We start from the raw sequence: 27,105 nt of genomic DNA on the forward strand, positions 1-27,105 counted from the left end.
AATTCATCATTACTATTTTTCGATAACATCACTGGCTTTTTTCTGTCGTTCCCATGGCGGTGACTCAGAAAATGGGCACCGCATTGGGAGTGCCAAAAACATTTCCTGCATGGTATGGACCGTAAAGTCCATACCGTGCAGGAACTGGGGTGCATGCACACAGGGAAACACATGTTGTGACCCCCCCTGCATGCACCCCGTGGCCCAGAGGCAACAGTGGGCCCTGTGAGGCCCCCTTTGTTTCCTCTCTGCCACGGTTTTCATGGAGGAGGAACCACCATGAAAACCGTGGCAGAGAGGAAACTTGTAATATTCTAGAGGACCGCCATATAGCTGCCAATTCACCGCCGCACCACCACCAGGGAACAGCGGTTCCCTGGTGGCTGTGGCACTGCAATGGCGGTCCGAAAGCTCTAATTTTAATAGGGCAGTTGGAAGACCACCACCCCGCGTCCCCGTGAGTCACACGGTCCGCGAACCGACAAACTCGTAATCAAGTCCTAAGTGTTAAGAGTCTAAAAAACGCTGCATCTGCTGTTGATCGAATTTCGGCCTTTTGTAACAAAAGACTTTTCAACTGTAATGTAATTAGTTGCAGATCAAGAAATACTCATCACCCTAATCTTCCCACTGCAGGTACCTCTGTTTACCAAGTGGAAGGGACAGTTGTCACTGCGGCTCAATGTTACTTCTGAAGCCGCCATTACCTGGTATTTGAATAGAGTGAGCTTGCTGCAGCAGAATGTTGGAGCTGAATACATCACTTTTGAAGGAGGAGAAGGAAACACATTCAAGGAGCAATCAATCCAGTCCCCAGCAGCTTTGGAAGGTGATAACTACATTGAGTATTTTGCAAAGGTGGCAGCAAAGTTAGGAGATTACTCGGTTGTGACTGCCTGCACCAGGTAAATTTCTAAGTCAATGTTATGTAATTTAATTATATTGGAGTGCAGCTTGTGGCATCAAAGGGAGCCTCTCATTGCAGAAAAGATGGCAAATGCATAGCTGGAGGTGAGGGGCCTGACGTGCAGACATGCATTGACTGAAATAATAGCTCTTTTAATTCCATGTAATATTTGTATACAATAAAACTTAGTACTAATGCTATTGGTAACTAAATTCTGTCCTACGCTGCTTTACTTGCAGTCACAAAGCACAGATTAAAATTCTGGCTTCATCTGCATTAATTTGAGTACTTTCCATGTTGCTTGCATAATCTTTACTCCATTGTAAAATCGCACCTTTAATTTAGCGATATGTCATTTATCTGTGGGCCAGTCCTTGTGCAACATACTCCAGTGGTGAACAAATATTGTGATGCAAAAATATTACGAGAAAAAATAATGACTTTATATACTTCCAGCATAATGTACAAAAATATTGAGTGCAAAAGTGAAGTGGACAAATATATCAATATTACTTAAATATATATTTGGTATAATATATTTACCATAATAACTCAAGACAAGTTTTAGGTGAACAACATGTAAAAAATGTATGTAAACAATGAAATAGAAATACAATGAAACAAAGTACACCTACATGGAATAATGGTAAAACATGTAAGTAATTTAAAAATGTTAATACAAAATGTAATTTTTATACACACTTTATATATGTTCAATTAAATTATTAAATAAACATTGAAATGTAACACTATAGGTATTAGATCATAACAATTCTATTTCGAAAGGCTGTTACTAATATTCATATTACTTCATCAAAAGTTTAAAAAAATAGAAAAATAGAAAATAAAAATATGGTTTGAAATAAAAGAACAACGAAATCTCAAACCAGTCCAACCCAAAAATGTAAATAATAAATAAAATGTAACAAACATAACAAACACAATATATTAAAAGTTTTAAATAATAACAATTGATAAAAACAAATATTAACTATTTTTGGAAAGAACTAAATAGTAATTAGCATTACTTAGACAATTATTTTGGAAATGGATTTACTGAAGAAACAAAACCATCAATTAAAAAAGTATTTAACAATTACAAACTTCAAAAATATATGGATTCAAAACACTGCCCACCATATCCCCTCAAAAATCAAACCACCCATATTAAGTTGAAAAGGTCAAAAGCGTCCTAAAAAATAAATACACCATAAAATAAATTTACTGTAAAAATGCTAAGTAGCAGATAACCCACCAAATAAAAATTAACAAAAAGCCATAAAAAATTCTTTATATATGTTAATAAAGCAAAACAATTGTACTAAAAATTCACAAATAGTAATAATAAAATACTTATAACTTAGAACACACAAACTAATCAAACATTACAAAATAATAAAAAAACATCAGTAATACATAAAATAAATTTAGATAAAATGACATTGAACTTAAAAAATGATATTCATACCTGCACTCACACAATGAAAACTACACAACCAGCGGCACCAATCAACTTTTCGCACACAAAACTTATTTTGTGGTAAGGTCTATGTGAGCAAAAATCCGCAAGCATTTTGCACTGTGGAGTATTGCTCCCTTGACGTCTATGCCAAAGTGGCATAATAGGTCAGAAACACTTTTCTTTAATAAGAACTACTTATGTTCAGTGAAAGTCTTCCTGAGCTACTAATATTATTAGGGATGTAGTATGTACCACACCAGAAAAGATGGCATTGGTGGTCACCATATGCATGATTACCAGCAGTGATCACCTTCGTGTTTGCGGCGTGGTTGCCAGCAGTAATGTAAAAAATGTTTTTGTTAATGTGGAATGCGTCTACATGGGTAATGCATACTACTATAGTAGAAATGGCCTTAGCACCAAGTTAATAAAATTAGTTCGATTTTTTTGGCTCAAATATAAGCTTTGAATATATTTTGGAAATGTAACCATTTTCTTCTAAACATTGGCTTATCAATTCTTAAAATACACACATTTTAATTTCAAATAAGTGTGTTTCTATTTTTGCATGCATATATTTAATCCAAGCAAGCAAAGGCTTCTAACCTAAGTCACTGGGCTGCACACAGGAGAGCTACTTAAAGGTAGCTGGAGAGCTACCAGTAGCTTGTGAGCTACTTGTTGGAGAAGCCTCCTCTGGAGGTTTTCACGCAATGCCATATATAATAAGTTTGTGTTACCTGGCTTACGTCATCCCTTAACACCATATGAAATAAGGTGCTGACAACAGGCAAGTAGAAGATCACATAAGATTCCTAAGTGTCAGATGTGTAATTAATGCAAAATTATATATTTTACATGTCTTACCTTTGGGTGATAATCCAGGAGTGTGTAGTCTCACAGAAGGCCTCTCTGTGGCACAATACTGAACCACTTAGACTCACAAAAAACAGCTTTTCAGTGTGAATTGCTGATTACGTCCTTGGAACGTGACTCTTGCTAAATTTAGCAATTTGCATAACACAGCACTGCTGATTTTTGCACAATACTAGCATTGTTTTTAAGGTAGCGTTTACCTGGATGTTTTTTTAACCAATTTTTAAAAGATATTGTCATTTTAACTTGTTTTTACTCACTTGCGGCACTTTAATACTTCGTTCCCCAAATATATTGAAGTATTCAATTTTGCACGCCCGCCCGCCATCTTGGAAGTAGCGCGGGGAGCAGTCTAGTGTCTGCTTCCCACACGCTACAAAGAGTCTCATGGTACAAGAGCGTAGCGGGCGCGTGCAGCGGGCGCGCCGAATGCGCGCCAAAGGCAAGCCCGTCTGCGCCCGTCCGCGGCCAACCGGGGCCAGGGGCCCCGACCCCTGCTCCATTGTCCCCCACTATACGGAGATACAGTTCCCAGGCTCTCCTTCAACTTAGAATGAAGCCCTCACCTCTTTGCGTCCCTTCCTGCAATCCAATAGATCACGGATTAGTCTGTCCACACTGTGGCTTTCAAATCTTCCGTGACCTTACGGATAAAAGTACTCCAGTTCGCATGTATCTATTGAACTGTAGGTCACTCCCCAAACATAGCACAGAGGTTTCGCTGTTTTTATAGGATACTAAACCAGATGCCTTATTTTTAACAGAAACCTGGCTCCATTCTGAATCAGACCCTGACGTTATCAAAGCACTACCTAAGGGCTATCTGATCCTACGGGCAGACCGCCCCACCAGAGGAGGTGGACTTGCCATTATCTTTAAGGATTGCTATAACTGTCGGAGTCTGCCCAACTCTCTACCCAATTGTGAAAGTTTAACCTTCTCTCTTGATCTCTCTGCTACCAATACCTTTTCAGGGACGCTTATATACCGCCCACCGGGGCCTATGGTGCAATTTCTTCATGCCATATCCCCCTCATTGGCTGACTCGGTATGTAGCTTAGCAAACTACACACTTTTAGGAGATTTCAACATCCACCTTGATAACACTACCGACCATAATTCCTTAGATCTGTCTGAGAACCTTGCTGCATTACAACTCCAGCAGTTAGTAACGAAACCCACCCATTGTAAGGGTCATCTGTTGGATTCTATCTTCAGTAACTGTATTGACCTCCTGGTGGAAAACCCCACCCCGCTACCCTGGACAGACCACTTTCTGATCCCTTTTTGTCTGTCTATTATACACAGTCCTCCTCCTCCATCTAAAATCATTCGGAAAGAACGGAATTGGTCTAAACTCTCACGAGCGGACTGGGCTCTGGCCCTCGAGTCATCAAGACCTTTTCTCGATCCTGATCCCACCCTAGCCAATCGAAATTTTAATATCTGGATTCTGAATTCTTTAGATGCTACTCTCCCCTTAGAATGCATCAAACCCAAGCGTGGCACCAAAACTGCCCCTTGGTATTCCCAAGACCTGCGAGAAAGCAAGCGCCTTTGTGAAAAACTAGAGAGGAAATGGCGTCTGGACTTTTCACCCTCCAGGAAAATTGCTTACAGAGCTGCGATAAAATCTTATAAGAACAAAATCAGAAACGCACAAGCTGTTTTTTTCGAAACTAAGATCACTGCAGCTGCCTCTAAGCCTAAAGAAATTTACAACATTGCAAAAACTCTCCTTAAACTTCCAGAAAAAATTCCCAACCCTGGTGATGCTCAACTTCGTTGCAACGATCTGGCAGAGTTTTTCCATGGAAAAATCCAGGCCATATACACCACCTTCCCTATCACCCAGACCCTCCCAATGACTGACGAAGATGCTAAGACAGAGGTGTCGCCCCCTGTAACACTTGAAACACTCCCCCCTCTGAATCAGCCCATTTTACAGTCCTTGATGTCCCAGATTAAATCCGGTTCCCCCAACGACCCGCGATCTCTGATGTTAGTCAGTCCACTCATCCTCCCCACTATCATGGAGCTGCTTAATGCCTCCCTAGCCACCGGCATAGTTCCGCTCCCTTGGAAACAGGCTATGGTAAAAGCCCTGCTTAAAAAACCTAACCTAGATAGCAACAACCCGGCGAACTATCGCCTAATCTCTCTCTTACCCTGGCTCAGCAAGATTCTGGAGAAGCATGTCAATAACTCATTGACGGAGTTTCTCGAGACCCACCATCTGTTGGATCCTTCCCAGACTGGGTTTCGGCCCTTGCATGGGACTGAGACTGCTTTGATTGCAGTGACGGAAAAGGCTAGGAGAATTATCGATCAAGGAGGCACCGTCGCCATTCTCCTCCTTGATCTTAGCGCCGCTTTTGACACTGTGAACCACAGCATCTTTCTTCAGAGACTCTCCAATCTGGGAGTCTCTACTCAGGTTCTCAGATGGTTTAATTCCTTCTTGTCTGATCGCTCCTTCCAGGTTTTCGAGAGTAATGCCACCTCCCCTTGTAAACCTCTAGAATGTGGAGTGCCGCAGGGCTCTTCACTGAGCCCAACGCTCTTCAACATTTATATGACCCCTCTGGCTGCAATCGTCCGCCCTTTTGGGATAAAAATTGTGACCTATTCGGACGACACCCAGTTAGTAGTCGCCTTAAACCAAACTCAGACACAGACTAACAATAACCTGAGGGACTGCCTAGAAGCAGTGGCCTCCTGGATGACCTCATCCTGTCTTAAATTAAACGGAGATAAGACAGAGCTGATGCTTCTGGGCAACTCTCCCAACGTCATCAATAACCTCTTCTGGCCATCCTGCCTTGGTCCTACTCCTATTCCCAAGGACTCAATTAAGAGTCTGGGTATCTGGTTGGACAAATCTCTCAACTTCTCCTGCCAGGCAGCTAAACTCTCAGCCACCTGTGTCGGGATGCTTAGGCTCATCCGAAAAATTCTCTCCCGTCTTCCCTTTAAAGCTAGACAAATTATGACCCAAGGCCTCGTACTCTCTCGTTTGGACTATGGTAACGCCCTCTATTTGGGGGCCCCCCAGTCCACGATCAATAAGCTTCAGGTCATTCAGAACTGTGCAGCACGAATGCTCCTGCAAGCTCCCCGTCATGTTTCGGTAAAACCTGGTCTAAAGAAATTGCACTGGCTTCCAATCAGGGAAAGAATTTCCTTCAAGAGCCTATGCATTGCTCACCGCGCTTTTTGGAAATCTGGCGCCACCATAAATCATTCCCTGATCTCCCCCCACCTTCCCACCAGACACCTTAGATCAGCGTGCTTGTTTCTGACCACGGTGCCAAAAATTAAGAGAACCAGAGCTGGCGGACGACTGTTCTCTTATAATTCATCAAAACTCTGGAACTCTCTGCCTCTCCATCTACGTTCAGAATCTAACCATCTTTCCTTTCGAAAGGGGCTAAAAACGCTGTTATTTACCACTACAGACTAGGTCCCTCTACCCTCTACGCATACGCAGGTCTATTTAGCGCTGGGACGCCTTAGGGTAGCCATCGCGCTCTATAAAAACTCCTTTCATTCATTCATTCATTCAATACTGCAAAGTGTGAAAATTAGTTAATTTGGAATCATACATCTTTTTGGTGGGAATTGAATAGGAGAATACTCACTTCTGCCCAAATGTAACCATCTGCAGAATTGTGATAGACACTGGTAATTTATGATCTTTTATTCCTGCCACATTATTTAAGGATACTACCAATCTCAATAGTCCCATGGGCTCTTTTTCCAGACAATGGCAACCATCATACTTCAATCTGTAGTACCCTTCAATAATCAATCTATTCCATGGTTGCAATTAATACGATACCTGGGGGACTCCTTACTATTGACTAATTATTTTGAGCACTCGCCATCAGGTATTTTCATAGAAGGGCTCTTCTCAGCCAATAACCTACATTGCCTAAAGCAAACTGAGGTGACCATATTGGTCCCTACCTACATAGGAAGAGGTAGTGTAGTGAGGACATGGGATTAACTACAGGCATTGCTAAAGTTAGCGTAAGTTAGTAGATGCTTGCCCGCCATTTTGCCGCTTTTGCAAGCGTTACTACATGGCACTGTTCTCGTAAATACTCTGCGCTTTTTCACAAGAGAACTGTCTGCCTTTCACACATCTAGCTGTACACTGTGCTCCTCGTCTGCACAGCGTGTTCAAGGTCGAAAAACAATGTATGCTATTGATTCACTTTGGTCAGTCCGCGCACATAGACATAACATAGAACACAGCTGCTCTACTGAAACTCGGGTCCTTTTAATATGGCATTGTATGCGTGTAGAGGCACTTGGAGAAATCCATTCCAACGAAGAACAGCTGTGTTTGTCCGAGGATGTAAATCCTTGCATCTAAACTTGAAGGTATGGGGTTCCCCTGACAAATCCTAGAGGTCTTCTATATTTATAATAAACTAGCTCTTAGCACTGGGAGGGTGGTAAGGTGCTGTAGTCCTGTTTCCACTGTCATTATAATATGGTTTCCCCATTCGTGCTTTATGGAATTGTAACAAGGTTGATTATATCGTTCTTATGCATTTTGCTGGTAGTATTGGCTCGTGTACTGCATTATAGAGCACGTTAGTTAAAATAAACATTTTAAACTATACAGTGTCTCTGTTTACTCACGTTGTGGACAAGTATGAGTGTTTGAACGAAAAAGTTTTCTTGTTCCCGCGATTCCTGAGAGGGTCGGAGTGACATGTTCTAGGATGTCTAATCATTGGTAGCTTTGCTGTAGTACGGAGAACGAATGAGACACTATAGCTAGTCGGATTGGGGTTCTGGGCAACCAAGGTGGGTTTTTTGGTACACCGCTACACACCAAAGTCCTGGTTTCCTGTGCATTGTTCTGTGTATGTGCAGAATCCCTGCAAAAGTAGTTCCAGCACGATTGATTACATCATGATCTCCACACCTTTAGTTTTGGCCGTGGAGAAACTGAGCATCTCCTGGAACTGCCACAGCGACTATAATCCCCTCACACTCGAGCTGCTTTACCCCACCGCTCTAAAAGGAGCAGGGGCTAGTTGTAACTCAAACAGGAACATCAGCACTAAAGACCAAGCACGTAGGCTAAAGTGGGAGAGGATTATCCCGGAAAGCTTCCTGGGTAATCTGTATGTTTTTTGTGTCACAGAGATTCAAGTATATATAGACCCTTGTACCCTTGTACGCAAGATAGAGGTGTTTTAGAGGTCTTTGATAAAGTAACTACACAGATAGCATCTAATTTAACTACTAAGAGCAGGGTCAATTGCCCTAAGACCAAGAGGTGGTTTGATGGCATCTGTTCTGCGGCCCATAGGAAACTATTGCAGGCTCTCAAACAAAACCCGAGGGACGAAGCAGTGGTCAGGAGCAGTAGGAAGGTCTATGAGTCTGCAGTCTTTGAGAGGAAGAAGTTGATCAGAGAACTGGCGTGGGAGGCCCTCGGTCAAGCAAGTGTTTTGTCTGATAGCTCCTTGTTCTGGACTGTGGTAATAAATAGCCCTTTTATTCTCTGATATTCCCAACTCTAATACAGACTGTTCAATATCTGCTGACCACTGGGTACAGCACTTTGAAAATATATATTGGCTTAGCCAGCACCTGTACAAGTCCGACCCTGTCGTCTGGGCAAAGATATTGGCTCAAGTTTTTAATGCAGCCTGTTCTTGCAGCTTTCCCCCCTCATGGGCAAAGGCTGACATCAGTCACATTTTTAAAAAGGGCGCAAGGGATGACTCTGCCTGTTATAGACCACTCTCGCGTTTGGATTTGGCAGCCAAAATTATGTGGAAAGTGATATTGGATCATCTAACAGTGTGGCTTGATTATTTTAATGTCATCTCAGACCTACAATATGGTTTTAGGCAGGGTAAAGGGATGCTGGATCAATGTCTTAACCTGCACCTAGTGATTGGGAAGTACACTATTGATAAGAAAGGAATTGCACACATGGCTTTTATGGACCTAATATCGGCATTTGACCATGTAAACAGGTCCAAGTTATGGCTGACTCTACAAGACATGGGATTGGATATAGAATTGGTGGCCTTTTTCCATGCTGCCCATGAAAATATCACGGCAGCGGTAAGATTTAACGAGGATGGAGGCCTGTGGATTCCTGGGCAGTTAAGAGAGGGGTTCGACAGGGGTGCATCTTGGCCCCCTTGTTGTTCACGTTGTATATCAACAAGTTAGGGGAATTTTTACTATCCAGCTGCAAAGACATCCCAAAGCTGTATCTAAGATGATCTCTGTGCAGTCGATGGGGTCCTGCTTGCCAGAACTGCTGTGGGTCTTCAACAATTTGGTGGTTTTATAGTTTTTATGGATTCACTTGATTCAGCCACTAATTTTACTAAATCACACACCATGTCAATAGGCCCTCAGGAGGCTGCCAAGGGTACGTTTTTGTGTAGGGGGGCAGAATTAATTAAAGTGCCAACCTTCCCATTCTTAGGGGTCCTTTTTGATGAACAAGGGTCTTGGTGCGCACAAAGAATACACAAAAAAAGGTTTTAGCCAGAGCGGCTGGGGCTACACTCGATTTTGCTAAAAGACTTGGGACAAAACCCATCCCAGCCCTGTTGAAGAACTATAAATAAAAATGTATCCCCATGGCTATATATGGGTGTGACGTCTGGGGTTATAAGGATGTGAGTGACATCCAGGGGGTTGAAAATAAATGTATGCGCAAACTCCTGGTAGTCCCGTCCGCCACCCCGGCATTCAATCTACACAAGGAACTGGGGTGAGGTATATCTCAGACGTTACAGCGGTAGTTCCACAGTTGCGCTGGCTGAGAATTTGGGCTTGTCCTACCCCTACTTTAAATCAACTTATAATCATGGATTGTACCGCTCTTGAGGGGTCTTTACACATTCCCTGGTAAAATATATTATGGAACAGGCAAAATGGCTTGGCTGCCCCAATCTGTACCAAAACCCCAGGCCAGAGTAGCCATTAGAGACATTAAGCAGCAGTTCCTGGCAAACGGCAGGGACTTAGGGAAGAGAAGGAGTTAGCTAAGCCCTGCATGAGAAGGTATGTCCCATTGAGCTCGAGCCCACATGCCCAACCGTACTTACTTCTCGTTACCAACATTTATCATTGCTTTGTGTTAACTAGATTCCGTTTGAACCTGGTCCCCTGGCTATTGGCGTTCCCCAAAAGATATGCAAAACCTGGCACATTAAAATCCTGTCCATGTGACAACTTCTCAGAGCAGGACACCCTACATTTTATTTTTTTCTGTGAATATTATGACCCCCTCTGTAGAAAGTTTATACTTCTGTTGCTCAGAAACTGTCAATTTGCCCAAGTCAGGCCTGCATTATTATATCTTCAAATGCTATCTTCTCCCATGGTCTGCTTTGTGGTTGCAAGCTTTTTAACGGGGGCCATTAGACACAGGAAGAAGTTGTCTTTGCAGTAGCTAGTCCTTCTTTGCTGGCTGTACCCAGAGATCACTATGTGTTGTTCCGTGTTCTCTATGCCACACCGATTACAGAAATTGACTTTATGATTCAGCCCTGTAGCACTTTATGCATTGCATCCCTTGCAGTTTTCAAATTTAGCCCTGGAAACAACGTTTGTCTTTTTATTGATTTGTATAGCCGATTTATTATTCTTATCTGTTTGATTTGGCCTTTTTATTGTTCACACAGGTCATGGTGTTTTTTTGATAAAATGTCACTTTTTAAAATGGCTTTTAGTGGCTGAATAAAGTACCTTTTGACATGACTTGACCTGGGCCTTTTTAATACAACATGAATCATTTAGTTACATTCCAAATATCACATAGGAAAAAAAAATACAATTGTCATATAAGATCACGAAAGTGCAGATGGCACATCACAAAAGTGCATGATGTGATTATGTATGATTTGAAAAACAGCTTTAAATAATAAAGCCCAGCCTCTCTGTACCAATAAATAATACACTGTTTAAGGTCAATGTTTCTTCTTTCAATAATGTAAAGACTCAGATTCATGGGATCCTAAAGTTGATGTTCTGACCCTAAAGGTATTTGCAGGGTCTCATCAGGACAAAGCATGTGAAAATTGCATTTCCACCACACACTCAGCATATTATTCCAGAGTCCAGTCCAGCCGAATTGTATTGGGACTATAGACACAGAGGGGCCTATTACGATGTCAGTCATAAGGCCTCCGATCTCAGGTCGAAGGCTTTCCGCCCAAAATCATCGGTTTCAATTCCAGAATTGAAACCCGACGGTCATTCTGGCTGGCTTCTGACGGGCTCATGGAGCCCGTCAACCAGTCGGAACCGGCACGTAATCCAAATGGACAGCAGTTTATGCCGTCCGGAATACAATGCGCGGTTTCCGGCATGGTTTCCATGCCGACCTTTCTGACATGGAAACCCTGCCTTAAAGCGTGTTTGGGCCCCCCTATCAGGGCCCCGTTTCCCTTGCAGCCTCTGGTTGGGACTAGGTGCCCCCTGTTAATCCTTGCACCCCGTGGCAGGCACCTTCATTTTCCCTGTGGGAGCATGTACTACAGCTAGTTTATGACTGTAACACATGCTTTCATAGGAAAATATTGGGATACAACTGAACAGTGTTCGGTTGCATCCTAATCAGGCGCCGGGACCACGACTGGAGGTTGGTCGGTCCCGTTTCCAAGACGGTGTCCGCCCGTCACCGTAATCGGCCCCAGAAGTCAGTGTAGTTACACAAAGGTGATTAGTTAATCATACTCATGCGGTCCCTGTAAAAAGCAAAGGACTAAGATCACTGCAACACAAGCTCACCTTCTGGAATCCAAAAGAACAGGATTTAATTGTAGAACAGATTAAACCTAATGCTTACAAACTCTAGTTGAACAGTTGTCCGTTTCATTCATAAGGCAGGGATTCACATCTTGTCACTACTGCGTCTTCCAGGATAGAATTTGGAAAAAGAGTCCCTCATGCTTACTGTATTTAGTATTATCATCAAATCAGGATCAAGCAACACAGGAATGAGTGTTAAAGGATAAGAATACTTGACAGTGTTTTGGTTGAGAACTCTATGAACTATACAACCACAGAGATCCCCGTTAACCTTTGGAATGAAAAACATGGGTAAAACAGCTGGGGAATGGTAAGGCCTAATGAACCAGTTTGCCAACTACTTATCTAAATATGTTCTCAGATATTGAGTTTCACTATCAGAAGCCTATTGACTGGGGATACCAGCTCCTGGGACAAAATCTATTTGGTAATCATATGGGCTATGCAGAATCTCCACTTTTTCTTCACTGAACACATCTTTGAAAGATTCATAAATCATGGGAAGGCTTATTCTGCGGTTGCAACAATGTACTGGATCTTAGTTAGAGCCTTTTCAGGTTTGAAACTAGACAGAAAATAAGGTTCTGTACAAAGAGTGGATGAGAACTGCATCGTTTTATTCTTCTAATCTATGAAATGTTGCATTAACCACAGCATGTCTAGAATAAAACCATAATGGGGCACCATCACTGACCTGGACCTGGATTTCTTCAATATGGCAAATTTGCTTCTCTGTGAATCTCAATATTAATGGGCTGGTATTTTTAACTATTGGCCCTGAAGACAAGGGCTTCCCGTCTACAGATTGGACACCTTCAGGAAGACTTTTTTTGATGAGGGGGATTTCCAATCTGTTTGCCACTCCTTGATTTGGAAGATTTCCATTGGAGCCCTAATCAATCATGGCCTCAATTTGGTGTTGAGTATTATTGACTTCTAGAGTCATTTCGAATGAATAAAGAAGTTTTATTTTGGTCTCTAGGATCATAAAAGCAACATATATAACACAAACACAAATCTAAAAAAAGACACGTTCATATACCTAGATAACACAGTTTATTTTTCTCCCAATACAGCCCCTTACTAAAACCAAACATAACTTCTGCCCTAGAATGAATTTCAAGATCTAAACAATTTTTATAAAGTGCCAGTGCAAACACAACTAACATGCTACCATCAAGTATAAATAAAGTGCAATTTTAAGATGTAACCAACTATTATAAAGTGCCAGCGCGAACGCAATCAACATACTACCATTGGTACAAATGCATAACAACATAATCCTTGTTAAAAATGAAATTTGCTACAAGCCATCCAAAATAGGAGTAAAACAATAGACCTATCATTGTCATTTTGCACATTAAAGATTACCATATACTTCTAAATAGGTATAGCAAATGCTCCATATAATGTGGCTATTTAAACTCATTTAAGAATTTATCATTAAATATATTAAAATAGTCCCAGAGTGCATGGCAAACATCGTCAAAAAATAGGGCTTCCAGCTAAAAAGAAAAAAAAAAAGAAATTAGGAGTAAGGGAACTATCACACCTTTCAAATATAATGGATACCCTTAGCCGTTTACATAGAGACACTTAGTGAGCCAAATCCAAACAGACATTAGATATTTGGCAGTAGCAAACACTATACCGCACGTTGTGTCTTTACTAAGTATACTGAAGGCCTCCAGATGCCTTCTAGTTACCAGTGACCTACAAAGGGGTAATGTCTAATTGTTTCATTGGGTAACATAAGCTGACAGAAGAAAAATATTTGAATAGATGTGTCTGAGCCTCCTAGACATGCAGAACATAAATCATCTTTAACTGCTGCCTCTGACCACTTGCTACAAAAAGCGTTTGGCGGTAATGACTGGTATCTAAACTGTATATACAGTTTATGTGTCCTCATCTGCACTATTTCATCTAAAGGTCTGTAGCATGGGAGCGGTTTGAAATCCCCAAATTCCCCAGTTAGCCTGCAAGTATTTCCAGTAGCCCTTTGTACAGCCATGGCTTCTCAATAAATGCTTTTTAAATTGGCTTTATGGATTAAAATCAGATCATCTGGATTTAAACACAATCCCTCCAAACTAAGTCTTCTCAATAGGTGTTTCATAAGTTTGAGTCATAGGGTTTGTATAGCCTTCCCTGGCACCAATAACTCTCTCAGAATCTCCCTGTATGAATCCAGTGCTGGGGAAATAGGTGAGTGAGAATTCTACACCCAACCTTTTCTTTTAATTTCTTTTGTGCCGGATCTAGATAAGCTGGGACTAGAGTAATTTTCAGAATTACATGGTAGGGTTTGTTGTGGTCAGATTTAGAACTCAAGGACTGGATTACCCATTTTCTCAAACCAGTCTCCTCTTTCTGATGTGAGCTCGCTAGTTTTCCATAGCTTCCCCTGAAGCCACTGCTATATTTTTGGTGATTCCTGTAGGGGCCTTCCACTTGGGTTTAGTGGGCCACTCTTTGCCCTTGCTTCCCGCATTAAAGACACTGACTATTTTTATATATCACATCTTTTTCTTCTTTTGACAGAGGGGATCGAATTGACCCTATCGCTATTAGTTCTACCTCAGACTCAGCCTCAGGACTGAAAATGTTATTTTTCTGAAAGTGGGGAAAGGTTTTCTCTCTTTTGCTCTTGTCGCCACTTCTCTCAGATATTCTGTGGTCCAAATGTAAAGTTAGGATGATCAAATCTGCACAAGCCTTGGACTGTGGGTCAATCTGTGCCAAGGCATCATCTAGATCATCTTTCAAACTTGATAACATAGGGCTGCTCTTTTTTCCTCAGGCCAAGAACTTTCTGTGATTAGCCTATTGAATGTGCTAGGGTAAGACACCACATCCTTCTTACCCTGCCATAATTATAATAATTCCCTAAGAGCACTAAGGGTAGGTGCCCTTCTCTTAAATACTCTCTCCAACACTTTTCTAAACTCATCCCAGTCAGTTAGAATAGGATCATTGTTTCTGACCAAAGGAGCCACCCAAGAAGCTGCACCCCATACAAAATAGGTTATGGTGAATGCTTCTTAAGTAGAAAAACTTTAGGGCGACAAGAGAAATGCAGCATGACCTGAGTTAGAAATATTCTGGCTCCTAGAATAGAATTCTGGTGCTGCCATTGGAATAGGAGACGGGACAGAAATTTGAGGAACTCATGTGCTAGCGCAGAAGTGCTGGTGCCAAAGTGTTAGAGGACTATCCCTTGGAGCTCACAGTAAATCTCCACAAAGGTACATCAAAAAGGTCTACATTTCTTTAAGAGCTGTCGTCTCCATTTGGGATGCAGCTAACGTTTGTTGAACTAACACTAAGGCATCAAGCCCATCCTCTAAGGAAACCACCTCAGAGTTGCACTGACTGGGGGGATTTTTTGGGGTGAGCGCGTTATTCTGTCAGTGCCTTCAATCCTCAGGATCAGTGTGAAGCTTTAAATGGTTGTCTTCCTGGCACCACTAACTCTGCTCACCGTTATGATTCAGAAATTTGATGAGGCAAACAACGGAAAGGGTAGTTGGGAAGGAAACAAATCAGAAGACCGCAAAGACAAAGAGATACTGATTAACTACTTGAATGCAGAATGATGTTCTCCAGATTACTTACCAAAATGGCATTCATACTACCAAGGCGCTACGGATTCTGGGATTTGTAGTACCCAAAAACAAACAAGCCCTGCTGGAGCTTTAGGCCACCACCATCTAATTGAAAGGAAGCAAAAAGGGAGGTGAGCTTAAGCCAATAGTTTACATAGGGTGTTAAAGGATGACCGTTGTAGGAATCTACAAGAAGGCTGGTTGTAAGAGGAGAAGTATGTTTGGTGTTGTGGATCTGCTGTCAATCTAATGTGCTTTTCCACTGAAGAAGATGGGGATGGCATTGCACTTGTCTCTAGAGTGTGTGATAGGTGGGTCCGGCATGATGGCGTTGATGCAGTATTTGATTTTCCTGAAAAGTATTCTGCTACTGCAACTGCTGGTGGCATTTTAGAAGGTGTTTTCTTTCCTATTCCTATCTGTGGATGGCGTGTTTATTGCCAGCTAAGACGTTAGAGTACCCGGGTGATGAAGGTTTTGGATGTACTTGCGTGTTTAGTTGAAATGTGTATGTTCATTTAGTTTTCCAAAAAATTGTTGAAATCATTTAGAAGTGTGTTGACATCAGACACAGAATGGTGAGGGTGAGAGGTGAGTTTAATCAGTAGATTGCCAATGGAGAATTATTTGAAGGATCTGAAGGTTTGGTCTTCTCTTTTGTTTGAACTCACCTCTCACCCTCATGTCATTTGGAGTTCCATGGCGAGATGTCCATGCTAAAGATCACTCCTTCTGTCTTGTCAGTGGTGAGCTTGAGACTGGTAGCTTTCATCTTGTCAACGATTTCAGTCATGGAGGCCGTGAATATGTTTCTTATGTTGGGGAGACCTGTCCGAGATGGAGAGTATGAGTTGCATGTCGCTGGAGTTGGAGAAGATGTTGATGTTGTGTTCACAGATGATGTTGGCCAGAAGGATCATGTATGCATTGAGGAGGCTGGAGCTGAACAATGAACCTTGGGGCACTCAACAGATGAGTTAGCGGTCTTCCAATAAGTAAGGTGACAGACTGATAGTTTGTGTTCTATCCATGAAGAAGGAGCAGATACAGCAGCAAGCGGGTCCTTGGATGTCAATGTTATGCAGGCTCCTGATGAGGACAGGGTGTGAAACAATCTCAAATACTGCAGAGAGGTCCAAGAAAATGAGGGCTGCCGTTTCTCCTCCTCCAAGGATGTTGCCGATGTCGTCTGTGGCTGCAATGAGTGTTGTTTCTGTACAGTGGTTGGGCCTGAATCTGGACTGCATGTTGTCCAGGAGCTGATGGTTGCAGAATTGGAAGGTGAGGCACTGATTGATTAGTTTCTCTAGGACTTTGGCTGGGTATGGTAGGAGGAAGATGGGGCTGTAGTTGGAGACATGGCTAGGTTTTCAGATGGTTTCATGAGCAGCGGTGTGATGATTGCATATGTCTAGATTTCCAGGAATGTGGCTGAGTCGATCGAGGTATTGAGGATGGGTATCTGATAAGAGACTTCTAGCTGCAGATTCCTTACCTTTGAATTTCTCAGTTGTCAGATTGGATACATTAACTTTTTGCATGAGCATTTCTCCTGCACGCCATCGGCTGGTGCTGTCCAGTTTTGTGTGATGTTACCGGCATCGTTGGCATTGGTTGTGATGTCGTGGTGACCTAAGTGCTGCGGCAACATATGATGGATGGAATGTTCTACAAATCAGACATTCAGCCCAGTCAAGAGATCAGGGTTAAATCCATCGTTCTTTTGCTCACTACGCCACCCCAGTTTGGACCCAGCCATGTGCAAATCAGTCTTCATTCTGCTTCTCATGGGAACAGTACAGCCCCAACTGCCAAGCCGGGCCCTCCCTTGACCAGTAAAAAGCATCCTAGGATCGGTTTTGGGGTATTGCCCCTTATAAGCCAGACTAGCTTGAATCCAGTGGCACAGCAAGCAAGGGACCCATGTCTGGGCATACCCATCCACTTAAGGCAAAAAGTGCTGTGGCAACAAATGATGGAAGGAGTGCTGTAAAAATCAAACATTCACCCCCAGTCAGGAGATCGGAGTTAAATCCATCATTCTTTTTCACTCTACGCCACCCCAATATGGACCCAGCCATATGCAAATCAGTCTTGGCCCTGCTCCTAATAGGAACAGTACAGCACACATTGCCAAGCCAGGTCCTCCCTGGACCAGAAACAAGCCTCTTGATTACACCTAAATATGTGCCACCAAGGTGCATGGCATCAGTTAGCGCTGATCCGGAGAAGAGCTAGCCCTCTGTCTCTTTTTGATAGACTTCTCTCGAAATTTTGTAGAGAGATTTTTTCTTGTGTGTCGAGGATTGACCATTAGACGGGTAGGTTTCAAGCTGTATGGCGCCTGTCACCGCACCATGTTTGCAACCGACCCCCATCTGGTCTGCTTGTGGTATCTCGAGCGCGACCACAACTCAGCATCATGCTCGGACTGCCGGGGCATGGCTCTGAAGACCTTGCAGGAGCGATCCAGGAAGTTCCTTGCAGCCCGCAGGTGACATCCAGCACGACTCCTCTGAGGTCCCGGTCCCAATTTAAGAAGAGAAGGTTGCGGGACAGCTGCAGGAGCCCCAAGTCCTTTTCATCACACTCGAAGTCCTCGGACACTCAGGGAAGAGGGATAATGAGAAGGAGAAGTGCAAATGAACTTTGACTTCACCTCGTCTGTTGTCCATCCGTGAGACAGATAAGGAGCATCGACACTCTAGGCACGGTTTCACAGAATCGTTGCCGGGTTCAACTCCGCATCTCCCCTCATTTCTGGTCTGCCTTCAAGCCCTGCGAGGTCAAGAAAGGTCCCACCAGGCTGCACACCGACGGCTCCAGCCTTGGCACCGGAGGCATCTCATGGATCCGATTCCAGATCCGGGTCAGCACCAGTCGTGTCAATGCGACCTTCTCCAGCACTGGCACCCAAAGTCGATGCATCCAGCGCCACCCACTCTGATACCTGACGACTCAGAGTCGGATCGACATTGGTCAATGTCGACTCCAATACCGATGGAGCTCAGAGGTTCTACGTCGTTGCCTGTACTTTTTGAAGAAGTTTTAGGCTTGGGAGAAGAATGTGAGGGGTCTCTGGACCCTTTGGAAAACCAGTTGGATGCTTCTACTGTGCAATTGGAGTGGTATGAGGAAATTGGGAAGGCCAGTGGACTGGACACCTTTCCAGATACTGGTATGCTCTCTCCATCTAATGTGGCTATGGAGGAGGGGCCATCTTACGCCATGGTGGTGAGGAGGGCAACAGAGGTCCTTGACCTGGAGCTACCCTTGGTGCAGGTCAAGACTAATGTTTTGACCAAGGTGCTTCAACCTTGGGCTTCCTCGTCTGAACCCCTTTTGCCCTTTAAAGAAGCACTGGCAGATGTCCTTCTAGGCACGTGGTCCAAGCCAAGCATAGCACGCCACCATTGCCCTGCACCGGGTGATCCAAGTTTCCTCAGCCAACACTCCACACCTGAGAGCTTGATGGTTCAGGCTTCAGCGTCCCACAGCGCTTTCCCTTCCGCTCCCCCAGATAGTGAATCTAAGCTGCTGGATGCACTTGGGAAGAAGATGTTTTCTTCCACCAGCCTTGCAGTGCGGTCTTTAAACACCACATGCTTAGACTAGTTGGTAGTGTTGGACTTGCAGGATGCGTGTTTTAACACCCCATCCTGCCGACCTACAGGCATTACCTGCGGTTCAAGGTAAGCCAAGAGCACTTTCAGTTCCCCATGCTACCTTTTGGCCTTACCAGCGCCCCTCAGGTGTTCGCCAAGGTGATGGCAGTGGTCCAGCTCATCTGCGCAAGTTAGGAGTGTCAGTTTTCCCCTACCTCGATGACTGGCTGTTAAAGGCATCTCACCCCAGGCTGTAGTCTCCCACCTCCAGACAACTGCAGACCTCCTGCATTCGCTGGGGCTTTCTATAAATGTGCCACACCTGTTACTTCTCAGATGCTTTCATCCGAGCTATTTTGGTCACAGTGCAGTTTCGGGCTTATCCTCCTGAACGGCGAGTCCAGGATATCCAGGCTATGAAACCAATGTTTCAGCCTCTATCCTGGGTTTTGGGGAGAATGACTCTCAGGCTGCTGGGACTGCCGGCTTCCTGCATCCTGTTGGTAAATCACACCAGATGGAGTATCTGGGCTCTGTAGTGGGACCTGAGGTTCCAGTGGAGGCAGCATCAGAGGAATCTCTTTGATGTGGTCCAGATCTTGGAGGAAACTGCAAAAGACCTGCAGTGGTAGTTGATGAACCGCGATTGGGTCAGAGGCAGATCCCTCTCCCTTCCTGAACCAGATATCGCAGTAGTGAGATGGAAGGGGTGGAGATCAAGGAACACTGATCTCTGACAGAGTCAGGGCTCCACATCAACTTGTTGGAACTTCGGGCGATCTGGCTAGCATTGAATTAATTTCTTTCCTCTGCCAAGGTGAGGTTGGTGCAGGTGTTCACGGACAATATGCTTGCCATGTGGTATTGCAACAAGCTAGGCCTGGGCGTTAAATTCTGTTCCGCTCGCGGAATTTGCGGAATTTTGATAATTTCGTGTTTCGAGGAGAACGTGGAATTGCCCAAAATTCTGTGTTCCGCGGCTTTGTGGAATTTTTTGCTTGTTCGCGTTCTCAAAATGCGTGTTCATGAGATATTTGCCCCCGAGCACGCAAACAGCGTTCGCGAACAGGATAAAAGCATCGCCAACAAGCAATTCTGCGTGTTTGCGGAATTTCTGCGTGCTCTCTGAGATTTTTTACTGTTTCGCGGAGCTTTGCGTAGCACGACTATGCAAATTCTGCCCACCCCTACAACAAGCAGGGCGGATTGTGTCCTGAACCCTTTGTCAAGAGGCCTTACGCCTCCGGACATGGCTGGAACAGCAGGGTTGACCCTGGTGGTTCAACACCTGGCAGGTTCTCTGAACGCCAGGGCAGATGAATGTAGCTGTCAATACCCAGATGATCACAAATTATGTCTCCAGTCGGAGGTGGTGCAAGCACTCTTTCAGCAGTGAAGAGAACCTTAGTTAGATCTGTTTGCCTCAGAAGAGAACGCGTGATGTAAGCAGTTTTGTGTGCTGGACTTTCCAAGGCAGCTATCGCTTGGCAATGCTTTTTGTTACAAATAGAGCTCATGCCTCCTGTACACCTTCCCACCCATACCACTTCTGCCCAGAGTTTTCAAGAAGATCAAAAACGACTGTGTCCAAGTCATTCTTGTGGCCCCAGACTGGGTGCAGAGAGTCTGGTATCCAGAGCTTCTTCGAATGAGAATTGATCCTCCAACAGGCTGCCTCTTCGGGAGGATTTTTTGTGGCAGCAGCAGGGGAGGCTCCTCCACCCAAACCTGTCAACTCTCCGCTTCCTTGCATGGATATTGAGTGACGACATTTGATAGCTTTCGACCTTCCTCCCAAAGTATGTAAAGTAATCTTAGCAGCCCTCCACTAAGATGGTATACACCTGTTGTTAGCATTAGCTTGTAAAGTTTTGTACAGAAAGGTCTATCAACCTTCTTTCCGCTTCTTTGTTTAATATTATTTTTATTCTTACCCTTTGCAGTACGGCACTGGTTTAGGTTTCTTTTCTGCTCTGTTGGCTTTCTTTCGGCTGCCGGACCAGCCCTCCTTGCTCAAATTCCCTAAAGTAAATAGGTTCTTAAAAGGGCTTGTACATATGTTTTCACCTACGCCCTTTATCATGCCACAGTACGTTCTCAATCTGGTTCTCACAAATCTTATCAATCAATCAATACATTTGTAAAGCGAGCTACTTACCTGTGAGGGTCTCAAGGCGCTGGGGGGGGATGCTGCTCGAAGAGCCAGGTCTTGAGGAGTCTTCTGAAGGTCAGCAGGTCTTGGGTCTGTCGTAGGGGGATGGGGAGGGTGTTCCAAGTCTTGGCAACAAGGTGGGAGAACGATCTGCCGCCGGAAGTCACTCTTTGGATGTGGGGGACTGTGGCGAGGGCGAGGTCGGCGGAGCGAAGCTGGCGGGTGGGGGTGTGGAAGCTGAGTCATCTGTTGAGGTACTCTGGTCCGGTGTTGTGGAGTGCTTTGTGTGCGTGGGTGAGGAGCTTGAAGGTTATCCTCTTGTTGACGGGGAGCCAGTGCAGGTCTCTCAGGTGGGGTGTGATGTGGCTGCGGCGAGGGATGTGGAGGATCTGACGTGCAGAGTTGTTCTGAATGCATTGAAGTCGTTTCTGGAGTTTTGCCAAAGCTCCTGTGTAGAGGGCGTTTCCGTAGTCCAACCTGCTGCTGACGAGGGCCAGGGTGACCGTTCTTCTCATTTCGGTGGGGATCCACTTGTAGATCTTGCTGAACATGCAGAGGATGTTGAAGCAGGAGGACGAGACGGCGTTGACCTGCGTTGTCATGGATAGAGGGAGTTGAGGATGAACCCTAGGTTGCGTGCGTGGTCGGTGGGTGCTAGAGCTGTTCCCAGTGCGGTCGGCCACCAGGAGTCATCCCAGGCCGAGGGGGTGGAGCCGAGGATGAGGACTTCCGTCTTGTCCGAGTTCAGCTTCAGTCGGCTGTGTGCTCCCTTTGAGCCTTTACACATTTGTCCCCTCCCACTGTTTACTACCAAGACAGACTTTCTAGTGGTGATAAAATCTGCCCAGAGGGTGCGTGATTTGCAAGCTTTGTCATCTAAGCCTCCCTACCTCATGACATTCTTGCATAAGGTGATGCTTCACACCCGTGCCTCATTCCTCCCCAAAGTGGAGACCCCATTCCATCTGGGTCAATCGGTCATGCTGCCTGTTTTTTTTGCACCCCCACCTCCTTCTAAGAAAGAGGAGCTTCCATTCTGCAGCACACATACACTAATTATTGTTTTGGTGCAGGAAGGGACACCTTCTTGCACAAACACAATCATCCCTAGGCAGCTTATTCCGCACCGGCGCAAGGGAGAACACAGGGATGAGCTGTATTATTATAAATAAAGTGCATCCCTGAGTTTTTTAAATGACGCAGTGCAGCTAAATTGACATGACATGATGTCGTTGTAAATATGCCCCATGGAGTCTTGGTCTGTGATCCATGATATTAAAATATTTGTCATTTGAGGAGCAATACAGGATACTTGTGGTAATGTAGTCTTCTGTAGTTTTCCTTCCCTCATTGTACCTGTCCAACATGTGATATGGAAAATGTACAAAATTGATGTAGGTAACAAAACAAATGATATTCTCAAGCTTCAACATGCAACATCTGGATTACCTCCTTACCCCATCCTCACCACCACTTCTACATGTCCAGGGCTTTCCCCAACCTCAGGAATCCTCCATTTTCCCATTCCTTCCTACCCAAACAAAACAAAATACATTCCCTATACTGTTCTCCAATTTAAACCCCAGCTTAAACCTGATTATGAGTTTGGGACTACATTCCAATCCCTGTCCAAAGATAGATTGCAAAGAGTTTGGATTTAAGAATTGTATGACTATTGCATTTTCCAATTTTGAAATTCAGGTACGTCAAACTTGTCAAATTTTATCGGAGGGAAAGGCATAGAAAAAAGTAGGAGATAAATAGAAGTAAATGCCTTATTGCAGTAAATATGCACACATATGTAACATTCATCTTGTGTATACAAGCATATATTTGTGTGTGTGTGTGTATATTCAATGAAAAAAGGTTAAAGTGAAATTATAGTTAGGTGAACAGTTCAGTGCCAATGTAACATTTTGAACAAAAAAAAAAGACAGAAATTTGCCTGCCTACTATAACATGGGCCCCCGCCATGAACTGCTTATGACTTCACACATTCCTTCACATGACATCGTTTTTTTTTAATGTAAATTAATATTTAAATATAGTTCCTAACTATAACATCGCTTTAAGCATTTTTTGGGGTGAATTTCTAAGGTTTTTTAACATAAAGTACTATTTTATTACCATACGTAAAACAAACCCACGCCATGCACATGATCTGCTGTCAGGCCCTGTGTCCAACCCACTGCAGTGAAGCAAGCCCATGCTGAACATGGTCAAAGGCTGTGCGTGGTGTGAGAGGTTGGCCACAGGGCCTGTCCAACATGCTGATGGCATCCCCTATGTCCTAATTAAATATTATGGAGGGGGGAGGGGGTTGCGCCCCTCTCAATGATCCTTATTAGGCCCAGCAAACGTCATACCCCGGTGCCAAAAGCAATAAAATTAGGCTTTTTAGGCCTGAGGGACTCCATCCCCTGGGGCTGTATTACAATATTAAGGGGACGGTTGTGTGGCCTTACTCCCCGAGCCTTATTAGGCCCTGGGGACACCATTCCCTCAGCTTGAAGTACATTATTAGGGTTATTGGACATGCAAACCACTCCCTCAGCCTCATTAGGCCCAGAGGATCCCATCCCCTTGGGCCAACAGCAATAAAAAAGGGGAGGTGGACCGCGTGGCCCCCTTCCCCAAGCCTTATTAGGCCCAGGGGACCCCATCCCCCAGTGCCATGGGTGGGTGCACCTACAAACTTTAAATTGGGATCCAGAGGTGGAGACCCAGGGCCCCCACGGTCCCAGCCAACTCATGAATAGTACGGGAGCCGGCATTGCTCCCGCCCGGCAGGAGCACATCATCTTTTTGCATGCTCCCTCTGGGTGGAAGTATTGTCTGTTTCCCTGCCCACAGGAGTGTGGACAGCAAAACAGAACTCTGCTCCCACCCAGCAGGAGCATGTTTAAATCTTCTGATGTTTGGGAGAAGACTTGCCTTCCCTGCCTACACTCCTGCAGCAGGAAAGGCATCTTTGCTCCCATCTGGCTGGAGACTTTAACCTTTGTTTTTTCAGATAATTCTGAGGTTTTTAACAATATAAGGGGGTGTCATTTTAAGTAAAGCAGGCCTGGTTTTGTAAAAAGGTCAGAACATCAAAATATAAAAGGCAGCGCTTTCTTTGTGATCGGTGCTCAGGAGCACATCTCAGCCCCACGAAGCTCAAATCACAATGAAAGAAGTACAGTTGGATAGTGTTGCAGAAGGGAGGTCTTCGGACAGGGATCCACCCATTAGCAGTAAGGTATGGCTTGAAATGTACTCTAATATCTGAAGCTTTTTGGCAGTGAAATAAGGAAAAATCCTCAACAGAACAAGAAATTAAGTCACAAACAGGTAAACTTCTTCAGAAAATGTAGATAGGAAGAAGTAGATTTAAAAAATTAAGCATTTCATTCCACAATTTAGGAGGTGAACAGAAAATGATCTGCCTTTGAAAGGAGGTTTTACTGAAGCAGGAAAAGCTTTGAAGGTTGGAAGAAGAAGAATGCAAAAGATGATATTGAGTGTACTTAGTCAGCTCGTTCTAAAGGAATAGAGGAGAAGATCCAAACAAAATTGAAAGGCAGTCCTCTCAGTAACTGGAAGCCATTGTATTTTATGTAAAATATTCTTCACAGGTTTGGTATCTTTGCTTTGAGTTATCGAAGATCTATTCATATGGTTCTTAGCTATTGCTAAGTAAAGAGAATTGTAATAATCAAGCCTGGGTCCAATAATAGTGGCCTCAGAAGTTGTAGTCTTCACTAGATAAAAGACTAATATGATTCAGCTTTCGAAAATAAAAGGAAGAAGAAGAAACAGCTGCTCATATGCCAGTGTGGGAGGGGGCACAAAGACTATTGGTGCTCTGGAAATCTATCCTTAGCATCCAGTAGGCTTTCTCCAAAGGGAGTAGGGAGGAGTAGAAAGACAGCTGGTGCTTTAGGGGAGGGGAGCATGGCTAGATGCCAGGACACACTGACCCACCCCAGTGCCAGAATACGGCAACCAACCCCATGGCAAGCTAGAGGAAATTTGGTTTACAGAGAGGGAGTCAACCCCGAGTCATTCTGCATCTCACAGATGGTAGACAAACTGCTGTGCTATGGGGTGGGGCTGCATTGCAGTGCTCAGAAGGGCAAGCGCTATTTGGTGTCTCATCTTTTTCTAGACAATGGGCTTTATCTCCCTGGGACAGACAGATATGTGGTAAAAAAATCCCAGTCTGCTTTCCAAGAGGGTCTAAAAGCCAACCAGAATACCAGGGGGGAAAGCAAGAAAAGCAATGAGGTGGGGGTGCTGGGGTGCTGGGCTGTTTGGCCTCTGGCCTCAACCTAGGCACCAGATAGTATTTGGGCCTCCGGGGGAGGTAGAATCGGGGGGTTATCCGCTCTCTGCCAGCTCATATGTCAAAACTATGCCCAAAAAAGACTATTTTCTCTCCTTGCCATGGTGAACGGATGCAGTATTCAGGCTCTGGGTCAGCTGGCAACGGGGAACCCTGAAAACCATAGACTTTTTGGAAACCTAGATCCCCAGCGGAATCCAATAGCATATAACTTATGTGGAACCCTGAATGTTTTCTTACATAGAATGCCCAGCAAACATCAAAATATAGGTCAAAATAGTCTATTTTCCCCAAATTTATGTGACAGAAAACTGAGGCTGTTGGTGCATCTCCAGATTTTAATATTGACACTTATTTGTGGGCGGATCTAAAATACGCCATGGGAATTAACTAAAACTGTAACCATGAGAAGACTTCCTTGACACCCCATTGACATCATACGGTCCAAGTTTAGACTGAGGGTTATAGGCCCGCCCACCCACAGTATTGGAATACAATTTTTATTGGGAATGATAGGTGATAGGAATTTGGTTTGTCCCGACAGGCTCCAGAACTTTCCATCACACAAATGTTAGGACAATCCATGATTTTATCTAAAGCTTGACATCTTCATTTCATTCTTGGCAGATTTACTTGAATCAATGCAAGTCACAGAACCGTGGACTCCACATGGATGTTTAGTTTTCAGAAATGTCTGGGATTGGTTAGTTTCCCTTGATGCCAGCGGAGCCTGGCCCAAATAAGTAATCTACCCACGTCGCCAGAAAGAGTGAATTTCAAAGCAAACCGTTTGATGTTTCTACATTGCATTTTGGGGCCTGCCTGTTGGAGCAATAGACCCCTCCACATGAGTGGTGTGTTGTTTTTATCAGGAGAATTGTTGGAATGCTAGTAGGTAGGAATTTTGTTGATCCCGTGGATATTTGAACTTTACCTCACAGAAATGTGAGGAAATTTCGTGATTTAAACTAAAATTTGTCATTTGGAGGGTATTTGTGGTAGGAAACTGTAGTATCCTGGTTCTAATGTGGTTCATGCTATGCTAGTGGAATTTTCGCTTAATGATGTAATATGGAATGTTGGGAGTGAGAGGCTACAGTTGAGAATGGCTGAGCAGCATGCTGGCTGCTCCTGGTGGGGCTGAACTCCTGGAATTGTAACTACTAAAATAAATACTCCTGAAACACTACAAACAGCCTGGAGTCAGTTACTACAACTTTATGGCGATGAGTTACCTCAAACAACCTGCGTGTGTACCTTTCAAGACCTCCATTTTCAAGTGTGGAGTATCTGGGAACCTCCTGTCAAGCTGAAGCAACTCCTGTAACTACAGCTGCGTTTACTCAACTACTGGCACAGC

The 27,105-nt window shown here is 44.1% G+C and overlaps 1 protein-coding gene across 3 annotated transcripts in view; it reads left to right on the forward strand.

Moving 5' to 3' along the window:
* LOC146860800 (SITS-binding protein-like) overlaps positions 1-27,105 on the forward strand; it is a 695,607-nt gene that overhangs the window by 545,141 nt on the left and 123,361 nt on the right. For all 3 annotated transcript variants that reach the window (XM_085644760.1, XM_085644761.1, XM_085644759.1), the window contains one exon: positions 637-905. In XM_085644760.1, the coding sequence (XP_085500886.1) occupies positions 637-905 (269 nt within the window). The remainder of the gene's footprint in view (positions 1-636; positions 906-27,105) is intronic.

The sequence above is a fragment of the Triturus cristatus genome, chromosome 3_1 (assembly GCF_964204655.1).
Source record: "Triturus cristatus chromosome 3_1, aTriCri1.1, whole genome shotgun sequence".
Lineage (NCBI taxonomy): Eukaryota > Metazoa > Chordata > Amphibia > Caudata > Salamandridae > Triturus > Triturus cristatus.